This window comes from Parus major, chromosome 1 (genome assembly GCF_001522545.3).
Source record: "Parus major isolate Abel chromosome 1, Parus_major1.1, whole genome shotgun sequence".
Lineage (NCBI taxonomy): Eukaryota > Metazoa > Chordata > Aves > Passeriformes > Paridae > Parus > Parus major.
In genome coordinates, this window is record NC_031768.1 from 67,758,841 (window position 1) to 67,784,058 (window position 25,218).

General features: G+C 44.9%; 2 protein-coding genes across 10 annotated transcripts in view; one reads left to right on the top strand and one right to left on the bottom strand.

The window, feature by feature from the left end:
- The window catches only part of SLC7A1 (solute carrier family 7 member 1), a 39,924-nt gene extending 20,204 nt beyond the window's left edge, over nucleotides 1-19,720 (top strand). For 6 of the 7 annotated variants that reach the window (XM_015627101.3, XM_015627093.2, XM_033515372.1 and 3 more), the window contains 10 exons: nucleotides 2,215-2,373; nucleotides 4,510-4,684; nucleotides 6,536-6,660; nucleotides 8,199-8,421; nucleotides 9,205-9,344; nucleotides 10,999-11,101; nucleotides 12,823-13,034; nucleotides 13,393-13,541; nucleotides 15,654-15,762; nucleotides 16,317-19,720. In XM_015627101.3, coding sequence (XP_015482587.1) covers nucleotides 2,215-2,373; nucleotides 4,510-4,684; nucleotides 6,536-6,660; nucleotides 8,199-8,421; nucleotides 9,205-9,344; nucleotides 10,999-11,101; nucleotides 12,823-13,034; nucleotides 13,393-13,541; nucleotides 15,654-15,762; nucleotides 16,317-16,426 — 1,505 coding nt within the window. In that variant the 3' untranslated portion in view covers nucleotides 16,427-19,720. The remainder of the gene's footprint in view (nucleotides 1-2,214; nucleotides 2,374-4,509; nucleotides 4,685-6,535; nucleotides 6,661-8,198; nucleotides 8,422-9,204; nucleotides 9,345-10,998; nucleotides 11,102-12,822; nucleotides 13,035-13,392; nucleotides 13,542-15,653; nucleotides 15,763-16,316) is intronic. The other variant, XM_033515376.1, reaches the window with a different exon arrangement.
- A 2,805-nt stretch (nucleotides 19,721-22,525) lies between these two features.
- MTUS2 (microtubule associated scaffold protein 2) overlaps nucleotides 22,526-25,218 on the bottom strand; it is a 256,121-nt gene continuing 253,428 nt past the window's right edge. For all 3 annotated transcript variants that reach the window (XM_015627010.3, XM_015627033.3, XM_015627016.3), the window contains one exon: nucleotides 22,526-24,352. In XM_015627010.3, coding sequence (XP_015482496.1) covers nucleotides 24,136-24,352 — 217 coding nt within the window. In that variant the 3' untranslated portion in view covers nucleotides 22,526-24,135. The remainder of the gene's footprint in view (nucleotides 24,353-25,218) is intronic.

The following is a 25,218-nucleotide window of genomic DNA, read 5'->3' on the forward strand; positions in this document are numbered from 1 at the left end:
GCTCAGCAAGTATGAGGTGGAAAAAGAAATCCTGGGGTCCCAAGGATGGGTGGCTAGTAGCTGTTAATTGAAGTGATTTGACTTGGGGGGAAGCTCATGTGGAGTCTTGGAGGTGGGTAATGAGAAAAAAATGGGTGTGCAACTGATCAGTTACAGTCTAGAGAGAAGGAGAAAGGTGTCCAGGACCAGGATCTGCTGTGAATTTTGTTCTGGGATGATGTGGGTTTGCAGAACTCTGCCAGACTGTGGGATGCATTTCAGGAACTAGAAACTGGTGGGAGCTGGTAGTATGATGAGTAATAGTAGCATCTCTGGGAAGTAGGTGCTGCTGGGGTTTCCTGGCACTGGGTGGCCTCCTTGCCTGTGCCTGTTCCTGCAGTGAGCCCAGCACCCGAGCTCTGCAGTTCTTCTGGGAGCTGTGTGCTTTAGGCAGGAGCCAAATCCGCTTTGGTGAGGCTGTGCTGACCCAGAACTAGTAAATCCTCCTGGGTACAAGCTGAATGTCTTTGCACTGTGCTCTATAATAACAGCAAGATATTAGCCTGGTGTCTGCATTGTTGCAAGAATGTCAGAGTCCCCCTGCTCCCTCAGGCCTGGTGGTTACAGAGAGTTCCAGATAAATGGCTGATAGTTATGTGGAACTGGCATCCAAGCAGCTGGCATCTAATATAACACATGCAGGAGCTGGGTGTTCCCGTCCTAGAATGTGAAATATTAGAACTAGGACAAAAAAATAGCACTAAAATAGTCTTCTTCCTCAAATTGTGCCAAAGCTAACCTAAAAAATTGTAATGCGGTATACGATAACTTCTGCAATTTCTCAAGATTGAATTGATGGCAGTGATGTCCAAACTCTTTAAAGGTGTTCACACTGTGCACTTTTCTGTCTTGGTGAACAGAAGAGTCTCCCAACAGGTCTGTTCTGCAGCTTAAATTTTTATGCTGTTGCAAAGCTGGATTGGGCAGGTGAGTGTTCCCAGCTGTGCTGCAGGTGCTGCCCACCGCTGCTGCAGAGGATTTGGCTGTAGATGAGCACAGACATTGTTTGACAGGATTGCAGGTGCTGGAGTTGGGACCTGAACACCCACTCACAGGTGAGTGTGGCAGGACAGACTGTTCTGGGTGGAAAGGGGCCCCTGATGGCATCCTCTGAGAACTGCTCTGCAAGCTAAAACTAAGCCAAGCTCTTTTTTTAACTAGGTAATTATGTACAGTCATAATTATGATATGCAATTAAGTGCTGTTATATATCATGTATGTACTGTCTAAGACACTGGGAGTGTCACAGTAGCCACATTAACACAGAAGTTGGCTTTTACCCAAGCCTACTTATTTTACAAAATGCTGTCACTGTCTGGTGGTAGCTCTTTGCTGTTACTGTTTCAGTTCTCTAAAATGACTTTTATGGCCCAGACACTGTCCCCAGCTTGCTTATCCTGAGACCCCAGGTTCAGTCGTCACCCCATCAAGCTGCAAATAGTTGGATGCACTCAAAGAGAAACAAAAAGCAGTGCCAGAGGGTGGAGCCTGAGCACATGCTGCAGGCAGGAGCTGTTCTACTTGCTGTGGTCATCACCAGCATTTTGCAATAGGCTGACTTATGCTCAGATAACATATAAATTGTATCTGAGTCTTTTTCCTGCTTGGATGCTATAGCACTGGAGGTCAGAGCAGACCTGAGTGTTGCCAGAGTGCAGAGCTGGCCACTGGTGTGGTCCAGGTTCTGGTGCTCCAGCATCGCACTGCTGGAGGGCAGCTGGATTCTGTAAGGTCTCTCTGCCTGGGCTGCAGTCACCTAACTGGGGCTGCCAGGGACTTCTGCCAGCATTACATTTGGACCTCTCTGGTAACAGAAGTTACTAGGTTTGGGGACAGGGCGGGCCCTTGGGGGTGTAAAGAAAAGGTCATTCAGGGCAGTACCTAAGGCAAAGCTGAGGTTTGCAAAGAAGTCAGACTTAAAAGGACTTTTCTCATCTTGTCAGCTTAGCATAAGTCGGAGGCCCTCCACCTGTGTGTGTTACCATCAGAGCAGATGCCAAGCATGAATGCAGGCTGTGGGCTGGGTATGGAGAGGAAAGGCTATTCCCAGCACCTGGGAGCACGTGCAAGATTGCTTTGAGGCCCTCTGTATTAAAAAACCTTTCAAGGTTCCCTCTGGTTTGTAATGTGTGCCAGCCACACAGGGTGATCTTTGTCCTTTCTATCCTCTGGCAGGAACCTCAAGCGTGGCCAGAGCTTGGAGCGCAACGTTTGATGAAATCATAGGGCAGCACATTGAAAAATTTTGTATTAAATACATGACGATGGATGCTCCCGGAGTGCTAGCAAAATACCCAGACATCTTTGCTGTGGTGATAATCATCATCCTAACAGGTGAGGGTCACTGGAGGGTTCTGTGGGTCTTGCACCTCCTTCTTCTCTAATCTCATTGGTTGCTCTTGGAATGAGCAATAAGTCCTGATTTATTTTGAACAACATATTAAAGACTCTTTCTTTGCTACAGGTGTTGGAATGACCTATATAGCTGCTGTGGAGTTAGCACAGGGCACAGACTGTTTACAAGGTTTTTAATTAGAGGAGAGCATTTTCAATATTTTTTGAACCACTTTTAAAATCTTCAATCAAATTTTATATAAGGAGGAAAAGATGACTTGTTATCCTCAATCAGGTATAGGAGTTTAATCCTCCACAAATCCTATTACACAAGAATTTCATGCAGTTGGTCTATCAAACTTACTACCCTTTTGATAATCTGCCAGTTTTTGATGCCTTGAGCTAGGAAAGTGAGAGGAAAAGAGAAAGAGGACTTGGTTACAGTCTCTTATACTGTTTTGTTTTTTTTTAAAATATATATGAGCTTCAGTTTGCAAGTGAATACAAGATTCCAGAGAAATAAATGTGTCATAGACAGTCAGCGCTTCCTTTTTTTTTTTCTAAAAATGTGCCAAGCTTTTGATCGTAAATTGACAACTTGCAAGATCAAAATTCTTCCGAATGTTTACCTCTACTCCAACTGGATCTTGCAAAGCATTACCAAGCTTAGGCAAATTTAAAAAACTATGCTTCCATACTCGTCTGTGGTTTCCAGCAGGCAAAAGCTGCAGTGTCACTCTAGCAAGGTTATCCTGACATTTCTGATCAGAATGCCTTTCTCACAGTGTGAGCTGTGCTTATGGGGACAGGCCTCATAAGCAAGGGATGCTTTGGCATTTGGGTTTGCATTCAGAGCTAGGACTGCATCGAGGCCTGCTGAAGCTAATAGCAGCCCTCTGTTTTCAGGATTACATCTGAATGGGAGAGATTTTCCTTTTTGTTCATTTGTATGTAATATGAATTGCGCTCATTTCAAATCAGAATCTGGTCATTCACCTTGGATAGAATTTACAAAATTTAGAACTCCTTACTTTAGCACTGCTGAGGTGTAAAATTACAAAGGTTACTTTATAGTAAGGTGGCTTTATGCTCCCACATGAAGCAAATTCCAAGGATTTTAATAAAAAAGGTAAACCATTCTTTTCTAAAAAAAAAAAGCTGTTGAAAGAGCATATCATCACCACAAGTTTTTTTCTGTTTGTACTGCCTTGAGCTTCAGATTTTTAAAAAGTACCTTACAAGTTTTTGTGGGCTGGTATAAAGTCTTATCAAACACTTATCTGATATCGCTGTCTCAGCTTATTTCCTATTTTAAAAGAAGGAAAGGTAAGCGAACAAGATGCTCCTCTCTCATTGAAGTCCCTCGGAGTAGCGGTAAAAGAACACTTCTCCCTTGAGCCCATGTGAAATTTTTTTACTTGTCCTTCAGCCTTAGATTTGACTTAAAAGTTTCAGTTCTTAAAAATCAGAGACCTGAAGAGGAAGTTAAATGAGCTTGTTGACCTGAGAAGCCAAGTTATGCTTCAGTGACATTTGCCAAGGCCTGTAGCCATGATCTTCTTCGGACAGATGATCTTAAGACCAAGCTGAAATTCTGCTCTCAGTGAACTCTCTGGCAAAGCTCTTGCTGATTTAAGTGGGAGCAGGATTCTCAAGATGCCACTTTCTTCTTTGTCTTCAGCTCTAGAAGTAGCTATTAGAAGGGGAATACTTCTGGATTTGGTCCCTGCTCATACTTTCCTGTTTCTAAGGAAAGTTGGGTGTTGTTCATGAATTCTGCATTTGGCCAAGACCTCTAAGACAATGTTCCTTTATTGAAAACCACCTGTTGTGTTTTCTCTGTATGGAGTTTGAGGCTGTGAGAGTAGTTTAAGTGTATTAGCAAAGCACTTTACCAGGGACACAGTCCACATGGGCATGCTGGGTGGGAAGGTGTGTCACATTCTGCAGTTAGGTCTGAGCTGGAGTCCTCATCCTACTTCTGGGTGAGTTAATCCTGACCTACCTGGCTTTGTAAAGAAATAAGGTGTGATAATTTGGGCAGAGCACAGCATGAACACAGTTGAGCTATGTCTGTGCGTCTGCAGCACCTGCTGCTGATGGTGAAATACCTGACCTGTGCCATTTTTTTCTCAGGGCTTTTAGCTTTTGGTGTGAAAGAATCTGCCCTGGTGAACAAAGTGTTCACCTGCATCAACGTCCTTGTCCTTGGATTTGTCATGATCTCCGGCTTTGTGAAAGGATCTGTTAAAAACTGGAACCTGACCGAACAGGACATTTACAACACCAGCCACAGCATTTTCAAAGACAAGTCGGTTGGATGTTTTCTTTTCATCTCAGAAGCTGGTGCATTTTCAAAAGCAGGTTTAAATGGGGGGTTTTGGACTGAGTTAGAAAACTAGTGAGTGGGATGGCTGCCTCCTTTGCCAGATACCTTGGAGGCAAAGCTGTCTTTGGTGGGTGTTTGCTGAAAGCAGGCTTTGCTGATGGGCTGAAAGTGCCAGGAGTAGGCTGTGTCATCGTGGGCCCTGCTGCAGGACTGACCATATCTAGCCTTATAACCCGTATAGCATCCAAAGTTGAGACAAAAGAGCTCTTTAGACAGTGTCCTACTCAAGTCTGCACCAGGCTGGCTCTAGTGCCTCTATGAAGCCATGTCCAAGTATAGCTGTGTACTTTTTTGAACACTTGGGCAATATCCTTGGAACTTGGTTATACCATATAGAGACCTTGTCCCAAATGCCTCAATAAAATGAAGGCAAGTTGCAGATTATTTTAGTGCATTGCAGCAAGCATATCATAAATCTGTTTTTAATGACATTTTGCTGCTTGGCCAAAATTCTGTCATGCTACGCAAGATCAAAATTGAGGCGCTTACAAGGCTTACTAGTGAGACAAAGCTATTAGTTTTTGCTTGAGACTGTACCACACGGAATGAGGGCCTTTAAATATCTCCTCATGTATCAGCTCAGTCCTGGCTTGCTACCTAAACCCTTTATGATGGTCTGCAGGGAAGCACAGTTGGGCAAAATCTGGTGAGATTCATAAATGTTGTGTGGGTCAAATTTATCTTGTGTAAAAGAAGCTTCTTGATTCTCTCTTCAAAATTCAACCTGCTGCAAACAAATTGCTTCAATAGGACAGGTTCCCTGTCCTTCCCTCCTGCTATTCCCATGCAAGGAGAAATTACTGCAAGAGTTTCAAAGTATGAGTGCAGCTCTTTGACCTGTAGGATGTGCTATATTTGTAAAATCTGTCTGGGGTTTATTTTATCATTATTTCCAGAGTAATCCACATTTGGGTTGTGCTATTTTTATAGGCCAGTTTTCATCTAGGTCTCAGCAGAGCTTCTATGAGAGAGTTCAGATGCTTATACGTGAGAAGACTTGCAGATTTGGGACTTACTTAACTGCCTTAATTCATCTTTACAAAGGCTTTTCACTGAAAAAGTGACCTAAGTCACTGGAACCGAAGGGTATGCTTGTTATATGTCACTCAACACAAGGCACATGGATCTGGGGTCACAATCCAGAGTGAACTGGGATCTGCCTGTGTTTGTCTGTTGACTTAAATGAATTTTGGATAAGGCTCAGCAAAGCATTTGGTGTGTCAGGAATCCATGCTCCACTTCTCTCTCACAGGCATGGTTTGAGTATGAGCTTGGCACAAGGAATTTGGAAGTTGAGAATGGAAGATGGGGTGGATTTTAAACAATCATGGCACCCTGCATTCCACTTCTATGTCTGCTCAGCTACCCTTTATCTGAGTCCATCTGAAGTAAAAAGTGGGTGGTTCACATGTTTCTCGATCTTCAGCTTTTCCAAAAGCTTCTGTTTAAATGAATGTATGTGTCTACACACATGCAGTAATGTTAGGAGAGGATTTTTAATATTCATGCTATTTTTATCCACTGCACAAAACAGGTGGTGGGAACAAACCATGAACCATTTCTATTGCATGCATTCCCCAGGCTCTTTCAGACCGGTCCAAAGCTCAGCAGTGGGTAGGGTGTAGCATTTTGCCTGGTATTTGTGTGTGAGCATATGAAAGGGAGAGCCTGCTTCTTCAAACTTTGGCTTTGGATTTGGTTATGAGCTGTGTGAATAGCTTTGTGATTCCCAGCTAGGCAGGATCACTTCTAACCCAGTGCCATGCCTTTCAGTCAAACACAGGAAGGAAAGCTCTACGGTGTTGGAGGGTTTATGCCCTATGGATGGAAAGGAGTTCTCTCAGGGGCAGCCACGTGTTTTTATGCTTTCGTGGGATTTGACTGTATTGCTACTACAGGTAAGAGGAAAATGTCTTCATTCTGTTGTGAACCTGGCTGCTGGTAGATTGACTTTCAGTAACATTGCAGAGCACAGATAACAGGGAATTCAGGACACTGCATTTGTTGTCCCTCTGAACCTCAGCTCAAAATAGGCTTTTGGCTCAGCTGCTTCTAATAGTGAAAGTGCTGGATTTGTTAAAGTCCTTGAGTGCCTGAGTGCTGACTTGTAGCTGCTGTGGCACACGGATAAACTGTATAATCATGAGCTTCCTCTTGTCTTTGCCTACAGGGCCCAAGCTTGTGGATGGTCAGTGATGACACTAACCAGGTCAAACTCCACAGAAAACTTGTCCCAGTTTACCAGCTAGGCAAACAGGGAAGGCCCAGTTTCACATGCCTGATATGAGTTTGAGCCTCTAACTCCAGATGATAACTTTAATCAACAGGTTATTCTGGAACAGAGTTCTTCAGTGCCTTCAGCTGAAAGAGCTCTGATGGCTTGGAGTATTTTAAAGATCCAGAGAAAGACGAAGCCTCTGGGGAGTCAATGGCACCCAAGAGCTGTGCCTCAGAATCAGGAGTTTTTACCTGTAAAGGTTAAGAGGTCTCATTTTGAGAGAGAAGGCATCACCATAGTCATATTTCTTTTGGCTAAGTTGAATCTTAATTCCCTGAAGAAAGGATTATCCTTAATTTCACATTTGACAAGCAGGGTTGAAGCAGAGGGAGAAGGGAATCATCACAGACAGATAAAGCATTAGTGCATCTTGCTCCAAGCAAGGAGTTGGAGAAGTGTTGGCTCCATTACTCCACCTAACCCTGGAGCCTCTCCTGCGAGAAACATTCATCTGCTTTTGACTTGTAGATTTATGGATCTGTGTTTATCAGTTCATCCTGCTGAAATGCTGTTCCTCCGGAGCTTTTGCTTTCAGAGAAGTTCTGTAGGACTAGGAAAGCGCAAATCTGTTCAGTAATTGATCAGTGCCTGAATTTTGAGGAAATTTGTTTTTTTTATACACGTTTTGTCCTGCTTTTTTGGTTGTTGAAAATTTTCCATAACAACTAGAGGGGGTGCTTTTGTTAAAAGGCATTTTCAAAGATCCATATGACTTTCAGGCACTCTGCCTTTCTCTGGAAGTGGCAGATGTTACTAAAATGGACATCCACAGATTTCCCCTACAACTGCACAATAATATCTTGTTCCATCATCTGTGATCCTTGAACTCTTCTTGGGCCTGCACCATCAGTAGGATAGAAGGAGTAGGATAAAAGTATGATCTGTTTTGAGGAAAGGACTGTTTTTAATCCAGATTGTTTCTGTCCCTGGGTTTACAAGGCTTCCATGAATGTGTGTCAGAAGAAGTGGCAGGAGCAGCAGAAATGGGAGCAAACAGGCTGTGGTATCCCAAGTGGATGGAGCAGGCCATCAGCATCATGGTCAAAGAGCACCTCTATGCCCATGAAACCTTTGAAAGACCCAGCCAGCACACCTGCCCTAGGTTGGGATAAAGGTCTTGCTTGTCATTTAGCTGATATTTAAATTCCTTTCTTCTAGGTGAGGAGGTAAAAAACCCTCAGAAGGCCATTCCTATTGGCATTGTGGCATCTCTTCTCATCTGCTTTGTGGCTTATTTTGGCGTGTCGGCTGCCCTGACGCTCATGATGCCTTACTACCAGCTGGATACCAATAGCCCTTTACCCAATGCCTTTAAATATGTGGGTTGGGATGGAGCCAATTATGCAGTGGCTGTCGGTTCCTTGTGTGCACTTTCTACGAGGTAAGACACTGCTCTCCATTTTTGTATCTCTCAAGGCAAACATGTACCTCCACCTCCTTTAAGAAATGGAGCGGAGACCAGGGATGAAATTCAGAGCTACTGACCTCAAAAGGACTGGGATTTCACCCTGTGGTAGGTACCAGAGAAGCAGGTGACCAGTATCACTTCAGAAATTTCCATCTTAGCAGAAGACCCATCAGGTGCATCTCAGGAATATAAATCTGGATTGAGTCACTAAGTCATAGAGGCAACTGTGTAATGCAAGCATGGTTTGGGTGCAAGACATCCTGGCCTGCTCAGTGGAGAGCAGACTTGTGTCAGACAAGGCAGGGTACATCTTCAGGAGCTCATGTGGCTTACCATATCCAGGGCCATCTGTCTGCAGATTACCTGCAGGACAGCCATCTGGATGGGAAGCAGGGCAGGCTGGAGGCAGAACATGTCACCTCCTGAACTTGGAAGACCTATTTCAGATCAGCTTAGACATACTCCATTAGGTGAGCAACTGACAGAGGCTTATAGAAGTTACAGCTCTTTTACTGCCTGAAAGTCAGGCTGGTTTATGCCCTGTGGCTAAGTTCAGCTACCCAAAATTGTAGAGCTGCACCTCAGTTACCAGCTATCAGTAACATGGGTGTTCAGAGGGAGCCCTTGAAGGAGAAGCTGAAGTGAACAAAAGCCACCTGTTCTATAGTTACACTGCCATAAACTTGCTTTCACTTGTGTGCCTGTTCTCAGCAGGAGGTGACATAAGTAGATTATTTCTCCTTCCTGTGTCTGCAGTCTCCTTGGCTCCATGTTTCCGATGCCTCGAATAATTTATGCTATGGCAGAAGATGGACTTCTCTTTAAATTTTTGGCTAAAGTCAACGAGAAGAGGAAAACTCCCTTAGTTGCAACAGTGACATCAGGAGCTACTGCAGGTAAGATCCAAAGACTTGCACGAATATGTGAAGAGGAGATTAAGCTCATCTTAAGGGCAGATAAGTCCACCTGACTCTAGCCCACTTACTAATTGGATATATTGCAGAACACAGCATCCCAGAGGGTGTCCTGGATTTCCAGGGCATGCCCTGGAGAGTCTGGGTGAGCATGAGTAGCTTGCTGTGTGCTTGTCCCTCTTTCTCAGAGCTCATTGCTGCCATCCTGCTCATGCCAGGAACTATCTTTATCTGCTCAGCCAGCCTTAAAAGTAATTAACTCCCTGCAAGGTAGCAGCCAGTGGTGCCCCAGCATCCTTGTGTCTGTTGGCCTGGCTTGGCCGAAGACACGGCACTGCCTGTGGGTGGCAGCTCTGCAGAGGATGCCAGAGCAGCCAGAGACTGGCAGATGGCCCCTGTGCCATTGGCATTTGTTAATCAGTCACAGCTGGCAGCTATCCTGTTCTCCTCTTCCTTCTCCTGGCCCCCTAGAAATACGGGAATTAAACCTCCCAGACAGCAAGGGTGCGCAGCTTACCCTGTTCTTGCAGCAGCCCCCTTCCTCGTGATGCCTGGCAAAGAGGAGAGCCTTGCTGTTTCCTCTTTACCTTCTGCTGCAAATGCAGGATGAGCCTTGGGTACAAGAATGTGCCCCCTTTGGTGTGGAGTTGTGTCCTCCTGTGAAAGGGCTCAGCTCCTGCTTCTGGGACTCACAGAGTCTCCTCACAGCTTCCTTCTCCCACAACTTCCTCTTCAGGTATTCTTGGCTCTGGACCATGGTGGGGTAGGAAAAAGGGCAATATAAAGTAATAAAAAAAGCTTTGCAGTCTCATCCAAGTGGTCCATAGTGTTTATGACTAAAACAAACATGAAGCTGCAGGGACAGCATTTGCCAGCTGAGTTTGAAGGTTGGGCTAGTTGTTGGGCTCCAGGTTGTGCTTTAAGGCTGGCCTGGGCCAGGCTCAGCCCTGAGGTCCCTGCACTCTCATATGACTGTTGGTGTCACCTGATGTCTGACTGTGTGTCTTTTATCCACTTACTTGCCTTCTGAAAGCCTTACACAAAGTCTTGTACAACCAGGGTTACCTGGTGAGGGTGTGTAAGCAGGGTAATCCCTAAGGAATGGCAACCTTTTTCTGGAAATTCCCATGATGATATCTGCTTCTTCAAGATGCCTTCTTGGATGCTTGGTTCCATTGCTTGCTCAAGCCTGATTTCACCCCAGCTGAATTGAGACACCCGGGCGAAGTGTTGCCCATCCTCTGTTCCCTGTAGCTACCTCCAAGAGATAATTGTGACTTAAAGAGTGTTGCAGCTCCACTGGGGGACTAACAATGAAGCTGTGGCTTAAACCCCTGCTTTTTGTTGGTAGTTGGGTGAACATAGCTGTATAAAAACTGGAATTTGTGGACAAGGCTGGAATTTACTCTAGTAAGCATTTTCTGTTGTTTCAGCTAGTGAGGCTGGGACAGCCTGTGGAGTCTTAGGGTATTCATGCAGCAAGGCCTGCCTCTCCTTGTCTTAAGATATCTTGAGCTCCCCTACCAAGTCCTGAGCAAGAGTCATGTGTGCTGCATCGTTATTAACGCTCCTGAAATGTGCATGTTCTGCCATGTTGCTGATTTTTCTTCTCTCTTACCTTCCTCTCCTCCTACAGCTGTTATGGCCTTTCTCTTTGACTTGAAAGATCTTGTGGACCTCATGTCCATTGGGACCCTCCTGGCTTACTCCTTGGTAGCAGCCTGTGTGTTGGTACTGAGGTAAGAATGTAGAAGCTTTGTCTCTTCTTGCACACAGAGAGAATTCCGCACAGCAGTCAGATGTTCTCATAGTTTTTGTGGGCACATCTCCAGCTACAAGCATGTGAAGAACTTGTTTCTTTTAAGCTCGTGGGGTACTGTGTTAGTTGGATCTACAGGGAGGTCCTTTGAACTAGCTAACCCTTGTTCTGTACCAGTCCTGCTGTGGTCAGCTCTAAATGCCCCAGGAGATGCACCAAGAGTTAGTGAGGAAAGATGTGTGATCCTGAATGCCTTCAGATTCCTGGACCACTCTCATCCCCACCAGTGGGGATATCATTCAGGTTGTCCTCCTTTTGAAAGGGGATTTGAGATGAAGTCTAGCAGCAGGAAAAGAACAGAGCATGTGTTTTCAGGATCAGTGTGTGTCTTTTAAACGTGCTGAGCTCCCATGGCTTCCTAAACCTAAGCTAAAAATCTCGGGTCTTCAGTTCTTGGCGCCTTACAGACAACAGCACTCGTTTAATGAAAAAAAAATGTCTGAAGATCATATTACTGAAAAATACCTTTGTGTGCTGAATGACTTACTCAGAATTGGAGGCTTTCACAGCAACTGCACTGAACTAAGAACAGTCTTGCATTAGGTGAAGGGCTGGTGCTGTTTGGTAGTACCATTGCTTTGTGTTTGTGCTTTCCTCCCTGCTCCTTGAAAATTCTTGCCGATTTGCCTTGTCCATCTTAAGTTTCCCGATTTCCCAGCCTACTCTTTTTCTCAGAGCTAAAGATGGCTTTTTAATTTGTTTTTGCAAGCTGCTGTACCTATTGCATGACATTTCCCCCATCATGGGTTGGCAGAGCCGACAGCCTGTTTTGTAGTGGCCTGAGCAGCTGATTTGTCTGCCCCTTAATGGCTTAATGATGTAGCAGTTGAATTGTTTCCAGAGCTGTTAGATCTTGCCACTAGTTTATTTCTGTGGCTGGACCCAAGGATTTCACTGCATTTCACAATTCTCAATGTCTAGCAAATGCCTCATTGTGAATGCATCCCCGCAGGAACAGTTTTAAGGTGACTTTGTGGCCCAGTCCTTTAGTCAGACTTGTGGCTAAGTAATTTGACAAAACCTTCTGTAACAGAGAGCTGAGGCTGGAAGAGTGCTTTCAATGTATGGATCCACATTGTGTGTCACAGCACTGTTGAATGTGCTGTCCACACATGTGACAACCATTCTTGCTTCAGCTCTTCCTTCCCTGTGGCAGCAGACAAGCTGGCAGAAAGCCTGGGGTGGAGGAGTATGGGACACCAGGAATGTTGCTGCAGAGTGTGGTACCTTCAGAGCTGTTAGCTCAGCCACCTCCTTGCCAAAATGCAGGAGCTGAACTGCTGCAGGTGACACAATGGCCTGGTTATGACCATCAGTCTGTCCCTCTGCTTCTCCTGTCACTCAGTCATGTCTTGGTGACATGAATGACAGAGTTCATGAAAGGGAAGCACTGTCCATTGTAAAGCAGTTATATTACAACCAAGCTGTAGGTGATAAGAACTGGCCATATTTGCTTACATCATGATGACATCATTCCTCAAATTTCCCCTTGAAGCAGAAGGGTGTAGATGTGACATGGACCTGTTCTGGTGCTCTAAAGGTCCGGCTTGCAGCCATGACTATCTGTGTGGCTTTTAAATTAGCGGTACCTTCATTTAAAAGCCAAACTAACAAGCTCTTTGTGTCATTTCCTTTTCCTAGGTACCAGCCTGAGCAGCCTAATTTGGCATACCAGATGGCTAGGTCAACAGAGGAGACAGATAACAACGAGTCTGTGAGCACCAGTGAATCGCAGGCTGGGTTTCTGCCAGAGGAAGAGGAGAAGTTTTCCATCAAAGCCATACTGTGTTCCACAGATTCAGATCCTTCCAAATTCTCTGGTTTGGTGGTGAATGTCTCAACCTTCATCATTGGTAAGTGCTGGGCAGTGTGTCTTTGGGGCAGTGAGTTAGTGGTAGGGCTTTGTATTCACCTTGCTGGGAAAACTCACCTTCTTGATGTGATTTTGATGAGTTCTTGTAATGGCCAGAATAATTGAAGATTAAATTTCTGACTTAAAAATAAATCCACAGATGGAATGTGTGGGGGTGTATAGTGGGAAAGGCATACCTGTTATGGTTAGGGTTTTTGTGAGTTGCTGTTTTGTTTTGTTGTGAGCTTTCAGATTCTGCTTTGCCTGCTTATAATTTGTTCTTGGATTTTCCCTGTATCCAAAGAAAAAAAAAACCCTAGAAAAAAAAAAAATCAGTAACCTTTGGTGTCTGTTCACAGGTTTCCTTATTGTGGGTATCTGTATCCTGACTTCCCTTGAGCCAAACATTCTGATAAACACTGTACAGATTATTGCTGCCATCCTTGTTGTCACTATCATCTTCATTATACGGAAACAGCCTGAAAGCAAAACCAAACTCTCCTTTAAGGTGAATGTCCTGGGACATGTAGCTAGAAAAGAGGTGTCTGGGAGGTGGTTGGAGGAGGAAGTGCATGTGTTGGCCCATATCAGAAGGGGGGCACTGGCCAAATGGACATGCATATAATATAGGCATGATGTGAACTTTTCTATCCAGGAGATGCTGGAAAGGCAGAACCTGGTGCAGAGGATGGAAGGGAAGGGCAGGACCCTGCATTTGAAAGTAGATGGTTATAGGACAGGGAAGAGGAAAGGGGATGGTTGTGAAGGGCCACATCAGACCATGGATACAAGAGGAGAAAGAACACAAGAAGTAAACTTGTTTCTGAAGAGCTAAGGCTCTGAGAAAGTGCACTTCCATGTCCTCCTTAGTCCCCATGGAGGCTATGGGATGACCATTCTCTCTTAAACAGCCTTAAGTATGAGGAACTTTGCTGTTTTCCTGTCCTCTCCAAGCACACCATCCTTTCTATATTAAACACACTGGGATGGGACTTTTCTCCCCATGTAACCTTACAAGTCATGCTTTATCATGTTGATTTCAGGTTTATTACAGTTTCTTAATGTATTACATTAATTTTGGATTATAATTCCATCCTCTAAACTGCTTTCATTTCAATTGCTCTTCAATTAGAGTTTTTCAGTAAATTCACAGATTTTAATAACTTAATACAACCGGAGCTTTCCAAGGTTGTGTTTGCAGCTCATTTTGGGGTTATAGTCCCAAAGGTGGAAACAGAAATGTCTGGAAGCAGAAAACTTAGGAACTCTCATCTAGATCTTATTTTCTGAAAATGCTTCTGAGGAGGTCTGTTCACCTTTGACTCAGGATATTTCACCTCCTTTTTTTCCCCTATTGGCCACTACTCTGTCCAAGAAAAATTAAGATTATACCTGTCACAGCTAAATCTGTAATCATAGCATCATGGAATCATTTAAGTTGGAAAAGACCTTTAAGATCATCAGGTCCAACTGTTAGCCCAGGACTGCCAAGTCCACCTCTAAACCATGTTCCTCAGTGCCACATCTATATGTCTTTTAAACACCTCCAGGTGTGATGACTACACCACCTCCCTGGGTAGCCTGTTCCAATGCTGGACAACCTTGTTTCTTATCTCCTTGCTGTTCTTTGGGCATTTACAACCTGACTGTGATTTTTGTCCAAAATCTCTCTGGAAATCTAAGGCTGACCTATCTGTTTCCCGGTTGTTTTTCTGTATTTTTTTTTAATACGTAATTTTTCTACATTCTCCAGTCTTCAGAGACATTACCAGTCTACCAAGAGCTCTCAGAGTTGCTTATTTAATAGTTCAGAGATCACTTCTACAAAATTTAGAAAAATACTCTTCTAATTTGTGTACCTATCCTTTTTCTCTAATGATTTGAGCAGCTACTTTACATATTTTTTTTTTTTTGCAAAGCTTAAATCAAGAAAGGCCCACATTTCAGCCTGTTTGTTTTCATAAATTTCCTTTTCTCTTAGGAGTGAAGTTCGCTTTCCACTTAATTCCACCATATTCAAAAACTTTTCTATTATAATTTGCCTTGTTTGATTTTATATTTGCAGTGCTATTTTTTGTATTATTTTTGCATTTCGGTTTTGCTGTCTCATTCATCTTTGATTCTCAGGCCACTAAAGGCATTCTTGGTACAGCTCTAGTCATCTCCTGCAGTATTTGCTGATTTTCATTGCTTTGGGATAATGTGCTCTCTATTGCTTCACTGCCTTGCTACCTGATGGATGAAGTTCCTCAGGTTCCTGCTCTGACATTCCCCTTACCTTCATCTCTTGGTCTTCAATTGATGAAGCTTCATGAGCTTGTCATGATACAGTCCTTGGTTTTTACTCCTCTTCTTTGCCCAGCATTTAGTATTGCCATTAAAATTTCTCTCCTGCCTCCTTCTAGACCACAAAACAAGCTTTTAAAACAGGTGAACAGCATCATTCACATCCCCCTCCTATGGTGGACTGATGTCCTTTTGGGTTTAACCTTGCCTTTTCTCAGATCTGGCAGCTGAAGAGTTGGTAACAACTATCACTTGCCATTTACAAGGGATGTGATGTTCTTTCTTGCTCATTAATCATCCTTGTAAATGTCACATATCTCCTGTTCTTTTTCAGGTACCTTTTTTGCCCTTTCTTCCTGTTGGGAGTATTTTTGTGAATGTTTACCTCATGATGCAGCTAGATGCAGGCACATGGATTCGGTTTGCAATCTGGATGCTCCTAGGTGAGTTAGAGTGAAAAATGCTATGCTAGATTTTAACAATAAATTTCTTGTAGCATTTAAGGGAGGGATTCTGCACTCTGATCATCCATGGGCAACCCTGTGACTTGACTGAAGCCGTTTAGCCAGCGTGTAACAAGTTTTCTTTCAAATTCAAGGGTCTTGAAACCTTTGTGTAGACAACACAACAGCCCATGAACCATTTTATGGGTCTTGTTGCCAACAAGAAATCATAGAGCATTTCTTGCTGGATGGCCTTGCGCTGCTGTCCAGGTGGTGGGGCTTGTGCTTCTGGAGCTGAAGAAGCTGAGCTTCATCCCAAGATGCTCCCAGCAGCCATGTAGATAAGGCTGAATTGTCTGAAATGCTCAAATCAGGATCCTCTTAGGGGCTGGGATAGACTGACTTTTAAAGACTGGTGCCTGTGTTAATGGCTCTTTTCCCTAAGGAAGATAGTGGCTGTCTGCTAACACTTGGGTAACTTGTGTCAGTGGCTGTGAGTTGCCGTTTCAGTTTCTTTACAGAGCTAACAGTGTCCTCTCCCTTGGCTTCCACAGGCTTTATCATCTACTTTACCTATGGAATATGGCATAGTGTGGAAGCCAGCTATGCAGCCTCAGCAGAAGTGGAGAGAAACACAGACACTGGCTCAGACAGCTGTAAATGACTGTTTGGCTTACGGGCGACTGAAAGAATGGCTGCAGTGAAAGACACTTTGTGGTGGGGATCCCGAACCAGATGACACCTGTAATCAGTTATGCAGGAATAAGGAAGTGGAATGCAGGCCTCCCCAACAGTTACTGCAGCCTGCAGTTTGTTTAGCAGCACAGTTAAAAGGGACCACAAGATAAAAAGACACAACTCTGGCATATTCCCAGCAGCACTGGCAGCTCATCTGGGGCTCTTCCCTCTCTCCCTCTCCTGTTTTTTGTTTTTTTTTTTCCCTGGTGTGTAGAAAGAGAACTGCTTCTGTGTGCAAATGCTGCTAAGAAACCAGGCCTCAAAAATGTCCTTCTTTCAGTAGTCCCGGGAATTACCTCCCCACAGATATTCTACTTGATTATGGAGCAGATTTTGCAGTGCTACTGTCAGGCATAGACCAGGATCCATCCTTCACCCTATATGAGCTGTACCCTCTGTATACAAACAGAAAAAAACGAAAGGTTCTCACCAAACACTATATTTCACCAGGCTAACAAAGCACCTGCAAGATTTGCCTTCTTTAAAGTATCAGGTCTTACCTTTTTTGTTTTATTTAACTGGGTTTTTTAGCTACATACTCACGTGCTTTAAAGCATGTCACTGCTGTGAAACATTGGCAAAGTTTGTGGTTGCTGATTGTCAGGTGAGTGATTGCTTGCCAGCACACAGGTAACACCAGCAGGTGATTCTCCCAACTGTATGCTCCACAGAGGAATTTCCAACTTTAGTCAGGAAACCATGTGGTGCAAGTACTGCAAAGGCTTGAAAACAACGTGTGTCTCCAAAGAGCAGTTCTGCCTCTTTGCCTCAGAAATCACCACTGGTGTGGCTGTAGTGGTGGGGGTGGCCAGCAGAACCGAGCTAGCTGTGACAGAAAGTGGAGCCCTCTGTTCCTCCCCCCACATCAGTTTTGTGTGCTGGCTGCCTGGCATTAGCAACTTTGGTTTGGCATTGGTGGGTGGTGCACATCCCTGCCCTGGGAAGGGAAGCACAGGAGGATCCTCAGAGACACAAGGTTCTTAACAGGAGCAATGCCTGGTGTCTGCCCCCTGCTCAGGGGAAGCTGTGTTGCTGTGTACAGGCTTCTCAGTCCTGGCAGAGCCTGCAGCCCAGAAAACACCATTAAGCTCTAGGGTCTGATTTGCTGAGGGGAGCTTTCCCTTTGGGGCTGGAGATTGTCTCCAGAGCCTGCCTGTAGTGAAAGGTGGGAAACTTGGAGTTGAGACCAGGGTCTGTATTTGATTGGCAATGCCTTGGCTTGGGCTCTAAGGTGTTTTTTTGCTTTAATTCTCTCTAACAGCTTTCCCTAGCCAAATTAATCCATTACCCTAAAAAGGCTTATTAAAGCACTGTGAAGGTGAGCCATGCCCAAGTAATGCCACTGATTTAAATTAACACTTCAGCTTGTACTGAAAAATAAATCATAGAACTGTGGAATGGTTTGGGTTGGAAAGGGGCCTTTGAAGATCATTTGGTCCAGCTTATCTGACATCAACAGGGATATCTTTAAGTAGATAGATAGGGTTGCTCAAAACTCTGTCTAACCTGCTCTCAAATACTTCTGTGGCCAGAGCATCCCAGATAGATGCTGCAGAAATCTCCTTTCCCAATGCGAGTGGATGCTTTCCTAGGTGTCCTTCATACTACTGCCTCTGAACACTGGACAATCTTTAATTTGTTTGTCAGCATGGCTCTTGCTGATGAAGCAACAGGCTTTTGTACCTGTCATTGAGTTGGAGAACTGAACAAACTGAACAGACCCCTGCATGACTTGCCCAGGGTCTCACCAGGCATTTGATGCAGCAGAAGGGGGAATCAGACTATCTCCTGGATTACATGGTTGGATTTTGGACCATTTCTTATGTTTCCAAGAGACTTTATAGCTTTTCTGCCTACTGAAGGGTTTTAATCTTTTAATTCTAGTACACTGGGAGGCTTTTCTTGTCAGGATTGGAATTTGAGGAAGTGAAGGCAATGTGTTCATTGCCTCTGATGTGCACTTCAGGGTGTTTTGAGTGCACCTTGCCCCACAGAATGAAGTTGGGGGCCTGCTCCAGTCGCTGCGTCTTGACCATCCACCACGCCTTTGCTCCTTGTGCATATACAAAGTCTTATTCAAGCAGGGAGAGATGAATATAGAAATTAAAAGCCATTAAGTTGAAGTCTATTTTGTTTAAACACAGGCAAGGTCAACGTACTCCACAGCTTCCCAAAAGGCACTGTAAATGTGGTGGGAGGGCAACAAGATGAAAACTAAGACAGGATCAAAGTTTCAGATTGTACTAAAAATATAAGGATGTTTTTCCTACCTGGCTACCAGCTTCTGTTCAATGAAAACATGAAGCTTGTGTCCTTGCCAAAGCTTCATCTGTGTTGAGCAAGCCTGGTGAAAAGTCTTTCAGGAGGATGTTGTCAGGCACATTCCCAAGGTGGTATATGACCTGGTCCCTTTTTAATCCTTGTGGCAAAGCCTGAGAAGTTCTGTGGCTCTCAGCAGGAGGGCAAGGTGAAGGGGGCAGGGGATGGGATGTTGAAACTGAGTGAACTGGAACATTGAGGAGTTCAGGTGTTTGCTGATGAGCCTGAATCACTGGCAGAAATGTTCCCATTACCGTATGCTGCAGCATGGCACTTTAATGGAAACGTTCACAATCACTGTTCTGGGAGCCCCAGTCATACGGGAAGCATCCTAGAAAATGAGTCCATGGAAGCTCATAGCATGTGAGCCTTTGTTACGTAACGCAGCTGACCAGCCCTGCTTCCAGGAAGCTTCTTTACCTTAATGGGGTAACCTTCTAATGCAGGGGGTTTTGCTTTGTTTCCCATTCATCCCAGTTTCTGTGTGCACAGAAAACACAGCAGGACCTGCTGATCTGTATGCGTCAGCCCACAGGTGCACTGGCGCATGGGTTTATTATCAGGAATATATTACACTTATCTGTACATCATACTTGAAATAATACAAACTCTTCCTGTAACCATTAGCCACATAATAAACGGGACCACAGAACTCCTGCTGCATGGGAAACTGTACAGAGGCTCCTCAGAGTGTCCATGGGACACAACCACCATCAGTGCAGAGACAAAATACCTGATTTTGCACTTGATAGTTTTTCCTTTCCTCCCCCCCCTGCCACCACCACAAGCCTTTGCTGCTGTGCATCAACTGAGTCGACCCATCTGTGCCAGCAGTCACTGGAGGTGCAATCCCAGTAGGGTGAAATGGTACCTTCCCACAATAAAAAGGAGTTTTCCATTCCCCCTGCTTGCTGCTGGCTCTCCTGCCATCCCATGGCTGATACCTGCTCCCAGTGCTCGTCTCTGGAACCCCTTGGGAGCAGCTGTAGACTGGTTTTATTGCTGCTACACTCTTCTGCATTGAGTAAAGATTAACAAAATCAAACTGCTTCCTTAAAGACAGAGTTATAAAACCCTTTCTGCTTAGCGCTGGCTACATTCCCTCTATTGACAAAGGCCATCCTATTTCTAAATGGGAAAGTCCCCACAGTGGCCATGGCATTGGGGAAGTTTCCAGCCCTGCAAAAGCAAACACTTCCCCTTGCTTGTCTTTGAACAGGGATGGCCAAGGTGCATGGGCTAGAGCTACGGCCCCTACCATGCTGGGAATGCTAAGCTCACCTGGCATGGTTGGAGCTCCCTGGCAAGAGCAGGGCTTACCAGCTTGGCCATGCGTCCAGGGATCTTCATTCCCTGGGAATGGCTGCCCCATTAAGGGGCTGGTCCCTTCCTCCCACTGTCCGAGTGACCTGGGCTTTTCTTTTGCACCTACTTCAGCATGCAGAGGCGAAGAAAGGACAGAAGAAAAGTATAAAAAAGGAATAACCTTTTTTGTGGAAAAAAGTCTGTTTCTGGGCATGGACCAGAAGGAGCCACTCTTCACACTCCCCACAGGGACGGGTTGCTGGGTCCCTCTGGTTAGGCAGAACTTCCTGCAGCTTTGCTAGTGATTGGCCAGGCCCCAGAGGGTGAGTCAAGGAAGAATCCAGTGAGAGGCAGGATTGGGAGGCAAAAAATCAGATGGGAAAGGGATTGGCAATGATACCAAATGATGAAGGAACTGGGTTCAGTCCCAGTTTTCCCACTGTAAAAGCCCCACTCCCAATTCACTGCTGGAAGCATCTCTTGAATATGAGATTAAATCGACAAAGTGATAAGGAAAGCACCAGATATAAAGGGGAAAGATGAACAAATTACAAGAGGTCCAGTCAGACTGTCCTGGGTCAATAATATGCTTTAGTGCATTTAGAGTAGCATCAAGGTAACAACTCCAGTTTACATCTCAACCATTTTTACAAAGGGTAAAAAAGAATCCTAGAAACTACCAACAAGTCACTGACTAATCTGATGGTGTTCTGCAGTGGTGTGACCGTGTTGGTGAATGAGGGATGAGCAACTGATGTCATCTACCTGGACTCTGCAAGGCCTTTGACATAGTCCCACACAGCATCCTGAACTGGGGAGACATGGCTTTGATGGATAGAAGCTGGATATGGAATTGGCTGGATGGTTGCATCCAGAACAGCTCAGTGTCCAAATGGCCATCAGTAAGAAGTGGTGTCCTTCAGGGGTCAGTATTGGGACCAATACTGTGTAATACCTTAAATGACACAGACAATGGGGTCAGGTACATCCACAGCAAGTTTGTGGGTTGACACCAAAGTGAGTGGTTCAGTTGGCACACTGGAAGGAGGGGATGCCATCCAGGGGAATCTGGACAGGCTTGAGAGGTGGGGGCCATATGAACATTGTGAGGTTCAACGAGACCAAATGCAAGGACCTGCACCTAGGCTGGGGTAACCCTTGGTATGAATACAGGCTGGGGGATAAAGAGATTGAGAACAGCCCTGCTGAGAAGGACTTGGAAATACTGGTGGATGAGAGGCTCTACATGAACCAACAATAGGGTGCTCAAAGACCAGAAAGTCAATTGTATCCTGGGCTGCATCCAAAGCAGTGTGGCCAGCAGGGAAGGGAGGGGATTCTGCCCTTCTACTCCACTCTTGTGAGACCCAACCTGGAGTGCTACATCCAGCTCTGGGGATAGAGGGGCATGGACATCTTGGAGTGGGTCTAGAGGAGGGCCACAAAGATCTTAGAGGGCTGGAGCACCACTTCTATGGAGACAGGCTGAGACACTTGGAGTTGTTCAGCCTGGAGAAGAGAAGGCTCAGGGGAGATCTTTTAGCAGCCTTCCAGAACCTCAAGGGGGCCTATAAGAAAAATGGAGAGAGACTTTATACCAGGGCCTGTAGTGGTAGGACAAGGGACAACAGTTTTAAACTGAAAGAGGACAGGTTTAGATTGGACATAAGGAAGAGAAATTTTACAATGAGAGTGGTAGGATACTGGAAAAGATTGCCCAGAGAAGTTTGGATACACCATTCCTGGAAGTGTTCAAGGCCAGGTTGGATGAAGCTCTGAGCAACCGGGTCTAGTGGAAAGTGTCCCTGCCCATGGCACTGGGGACTGGACTAGATAAGTCTTAAAGTTCCCTTCTAACCCAAATCCACCCTATGAGTCTGTGATCTCACTGTATCAGAATTACTGGATTCTGATGTTCTATATTCTAATCAGAATTGGTGGAATGAAAGATGACAATGCTGTAGGTGTTGCAAATAGCTGTGCAGTTAGCAAGTATCAAAATGATTAAAGTTGTACTTGGCAAGAAGGGGCTTTGTGTGCATGTGTGTGCTATGTATCTATCTTTAAGGTTGTACTTGCTGGACACACTAACATCTAGCAATGCATTCCAACAGTAGTAGCTGGTGTGGCATGATCTACTCTAACAAGATGCTCAATTTACTCAGTATCACAGTACCATGCAAAAGCTGCTACAAAAATAAATTTCTCTAAAAAGGAGAAAAAAAATCATCTTTCTTTTTAACACTGTGGAACAAGCCACAGGTGCTTTGATGGTGGTTGGAGCTGTATCTAAGCTGCAGTCTGTGAATCCTGAGTATTTCCCAGGAAAGCTGAAGCACAGCTCCCACTCAAGCAAGATGGAAGGGCTATGCAATGCCACCCTTGTGGGTGCAAGACCTGCTGGTGCCACCACACACCCAGGTGAGAAAGCGACCCTCCCTGCAGCACTCCTGCACCTCAGGGATTTCTTCCAGGTGCTGTCGCCCTGCTAACTTTGACCCCAGTGCACAGAGCAGGCCTGCATGCAGGCTCTTTGACCTAAGCTGGGTAGAAAAGCATCCCACAGATCTCTTTGTTTTTTAAAATTATGCTCAGGGATATTTTTGTCTTGTTAGAAATGCCCATGAGGGCCCTGCAGACAGTGTCACCCCAACTACTCCTCGGCCTCACCATCCCCTCAGGTGGGAGGTCACCCCAAGCCTGGGTGAACATTTTTGCTTCTAGATGGGAAAGTTAAAGGTAGTTTAGCCAGTCATTTCCATGAATCTTCAAAGTGCTCTGTAACTCTGGGTAAGCTGTAGCAATGTGAAATAAAGCAGATGTGTGGAAGGAAAGAAATTTTGACCTCATCTGCACCTATGAAGTCAGCTATGCTCTATTTGGCATTTGAGGTGGAAGGAAACTAGAGCCCTAGCAAATGCCCAGGATCTCATCTTACTACTGGAAAACTCTCATCCAGCAAAGGCCAAGGATAAACAACTTATTTCTCCTTGCTTCTGGGACTTGAAATAAAACAGAATGGACAGAAACCTACAGCCAGAGATTTTGATTGCATCCTAACCACGACAAGGTAAAACAAGGTAAGATCTGACTAGGATTGAAACAAAGACACAAAAGTTGAACCATGTTAACCAGTAACCTCTACCAAATTTGCTAAAACTCTCAGTTTTCTCATCTCTAGCCTATCTCCACTTACAATATCAATGCTAGGAGTTAAAAAGCAGTGGATGGTATGCATATATTTTCTGGTGTTCAATGCAAAGGTGATGGTTTTGAAGGCAGTACTGTCTTAGAATTTCAAATTCGCTGGTGTTCATGTTACATAGAGTACCACTTGGTGGTCACTTGGAAGGCGCTTCTACTTCGGTTTAACTTTCTTCTAGGTTGGGTATAAATATTCCTGGGAGGCTAAACAGAAATGCATTTTGTTTAGATACAAGTCTTAGGCACGAGTTAGAAAACTGCTGACTGTAATGAAAATATATCAGCACTTAGTAGTATCCAATAATATAAAAAATGTAATTCAGAACATCTGCAACTACATAGATATGTGTGTGCGTCTATATATAGGTATAAAGGTACAATACGTACATGTATATAAACACAGACACATATACAGAAATATTCACAACTTGAACTCTATTTGTAGCTAACCTGAAATACTGCAGCAAAAGTTCATTCTGATGAACCACTAATAGAGCATTTCCCAACTTTTGGCTCTAGCCATACTTAAAATGTTCACACAACAAACTAAACCTTTTGCTATCCTAACTTTCTGCTGTTCTAGTTCTTGGCTATCGTTTTTGCTACCCTAATCAACATGTCAGAACCAAGAGTTTCTATATGGAGACTGTAAGAGTATCCTGCCTAGTGTAAAGCTATGCGGCTACAGAACATGCTTGCAGCCATGAACCCTGGGCGCCTGTTGATGGTAGTACTTCCTTGGATGGTAACAATTTGTAGGTTGGAAATGCATAAAAGGCAGGGAGCCGTTGGCACACGGCTGCCGATTCATCGCCTCAAGGTTCTGACTTTTGCTGGAGAGGAGTTCCCTGATGAGCAGCGATAAAAAGGAGTGGATGGTGCGGGTGGGAGTTTGACGGGGCTCACAGCATCTCCCTCCTGCAGCTTCCAGAGGAGCTCCTCGTTAGTCCTGCTGAGCTTCTTCTTCTCCTCCACTTCTTTCTCAACATATTCTTGAAGATTTGCATTCTCCTCCGACAGTTGCCTGGAGAGAGAAGCAGGACAACATGTAAGGCAGTCCAGGGCAAAGACGGTGGCATTCATGCAGCCAGGGAAAAGCAGGACATTGAGCACCTCCTCCCCTGCCCCTGCCCCTGCCCTACCCCTGCCCCTACCCCTGCCCCTAAGGCTGCAGCTGAGCTGCAGAAGCTGTGGCACAGCTGTCCCCAGATCTTTTCACTGCTGGGTGAGAAAGTCATCTCCACAAGTCACAGCTTCCCCCAGTGTCCGATTCTGCTTCCAGATGCATCTGCATCTTTGCTCTACATCTCTTTGAGGCATCTCAGCTGCCAAAACTTAGGTGGGATGAGCCCCAGCCTTTCTCTCTGGCCTTGTGGCACTTGTGGAGTGTCAGAGTAAGTGCAAAAACGGGAAGCAGCAGTTGCTTCTATGGTTTTTCAACTCGCTGTTACTGTATGCAAAGGGAAAGCAGTCTGGTCTTTCCATGCTCTGAATTTCAGCTGATGCCCTGCTGCAGGACATAGCTCAGCTTTGAGGCTTTCCCTCTACTCTCTAAAACATCATGAAGTTATGGGTCCTTCTCCAGCTTCTTCCTCCTTGGTCCCAAAATAGCCTCTATTCCTGACTGCAACACTAGAGAAACTTCACCAGTAATGACCAGGGAGGTGATTCTCCCCAGAATTACCAGTACCTTAGTGCCTTTTTTGGAGCTGGGGCATGGAAATCTCCTATGGGCACCACAGCCTTAGTGAGTCTGCACTCATCAACCAGGTGACTGGTTTTGAAACAAGCAGGGCAGGGCAAGTAGGCTGTGGGACCTGATTGAGATGTGTTTTGGGCATGTGCTGACAACACCTATGTCCCAAAGGATGCATGCAGGAGCACCAGGCT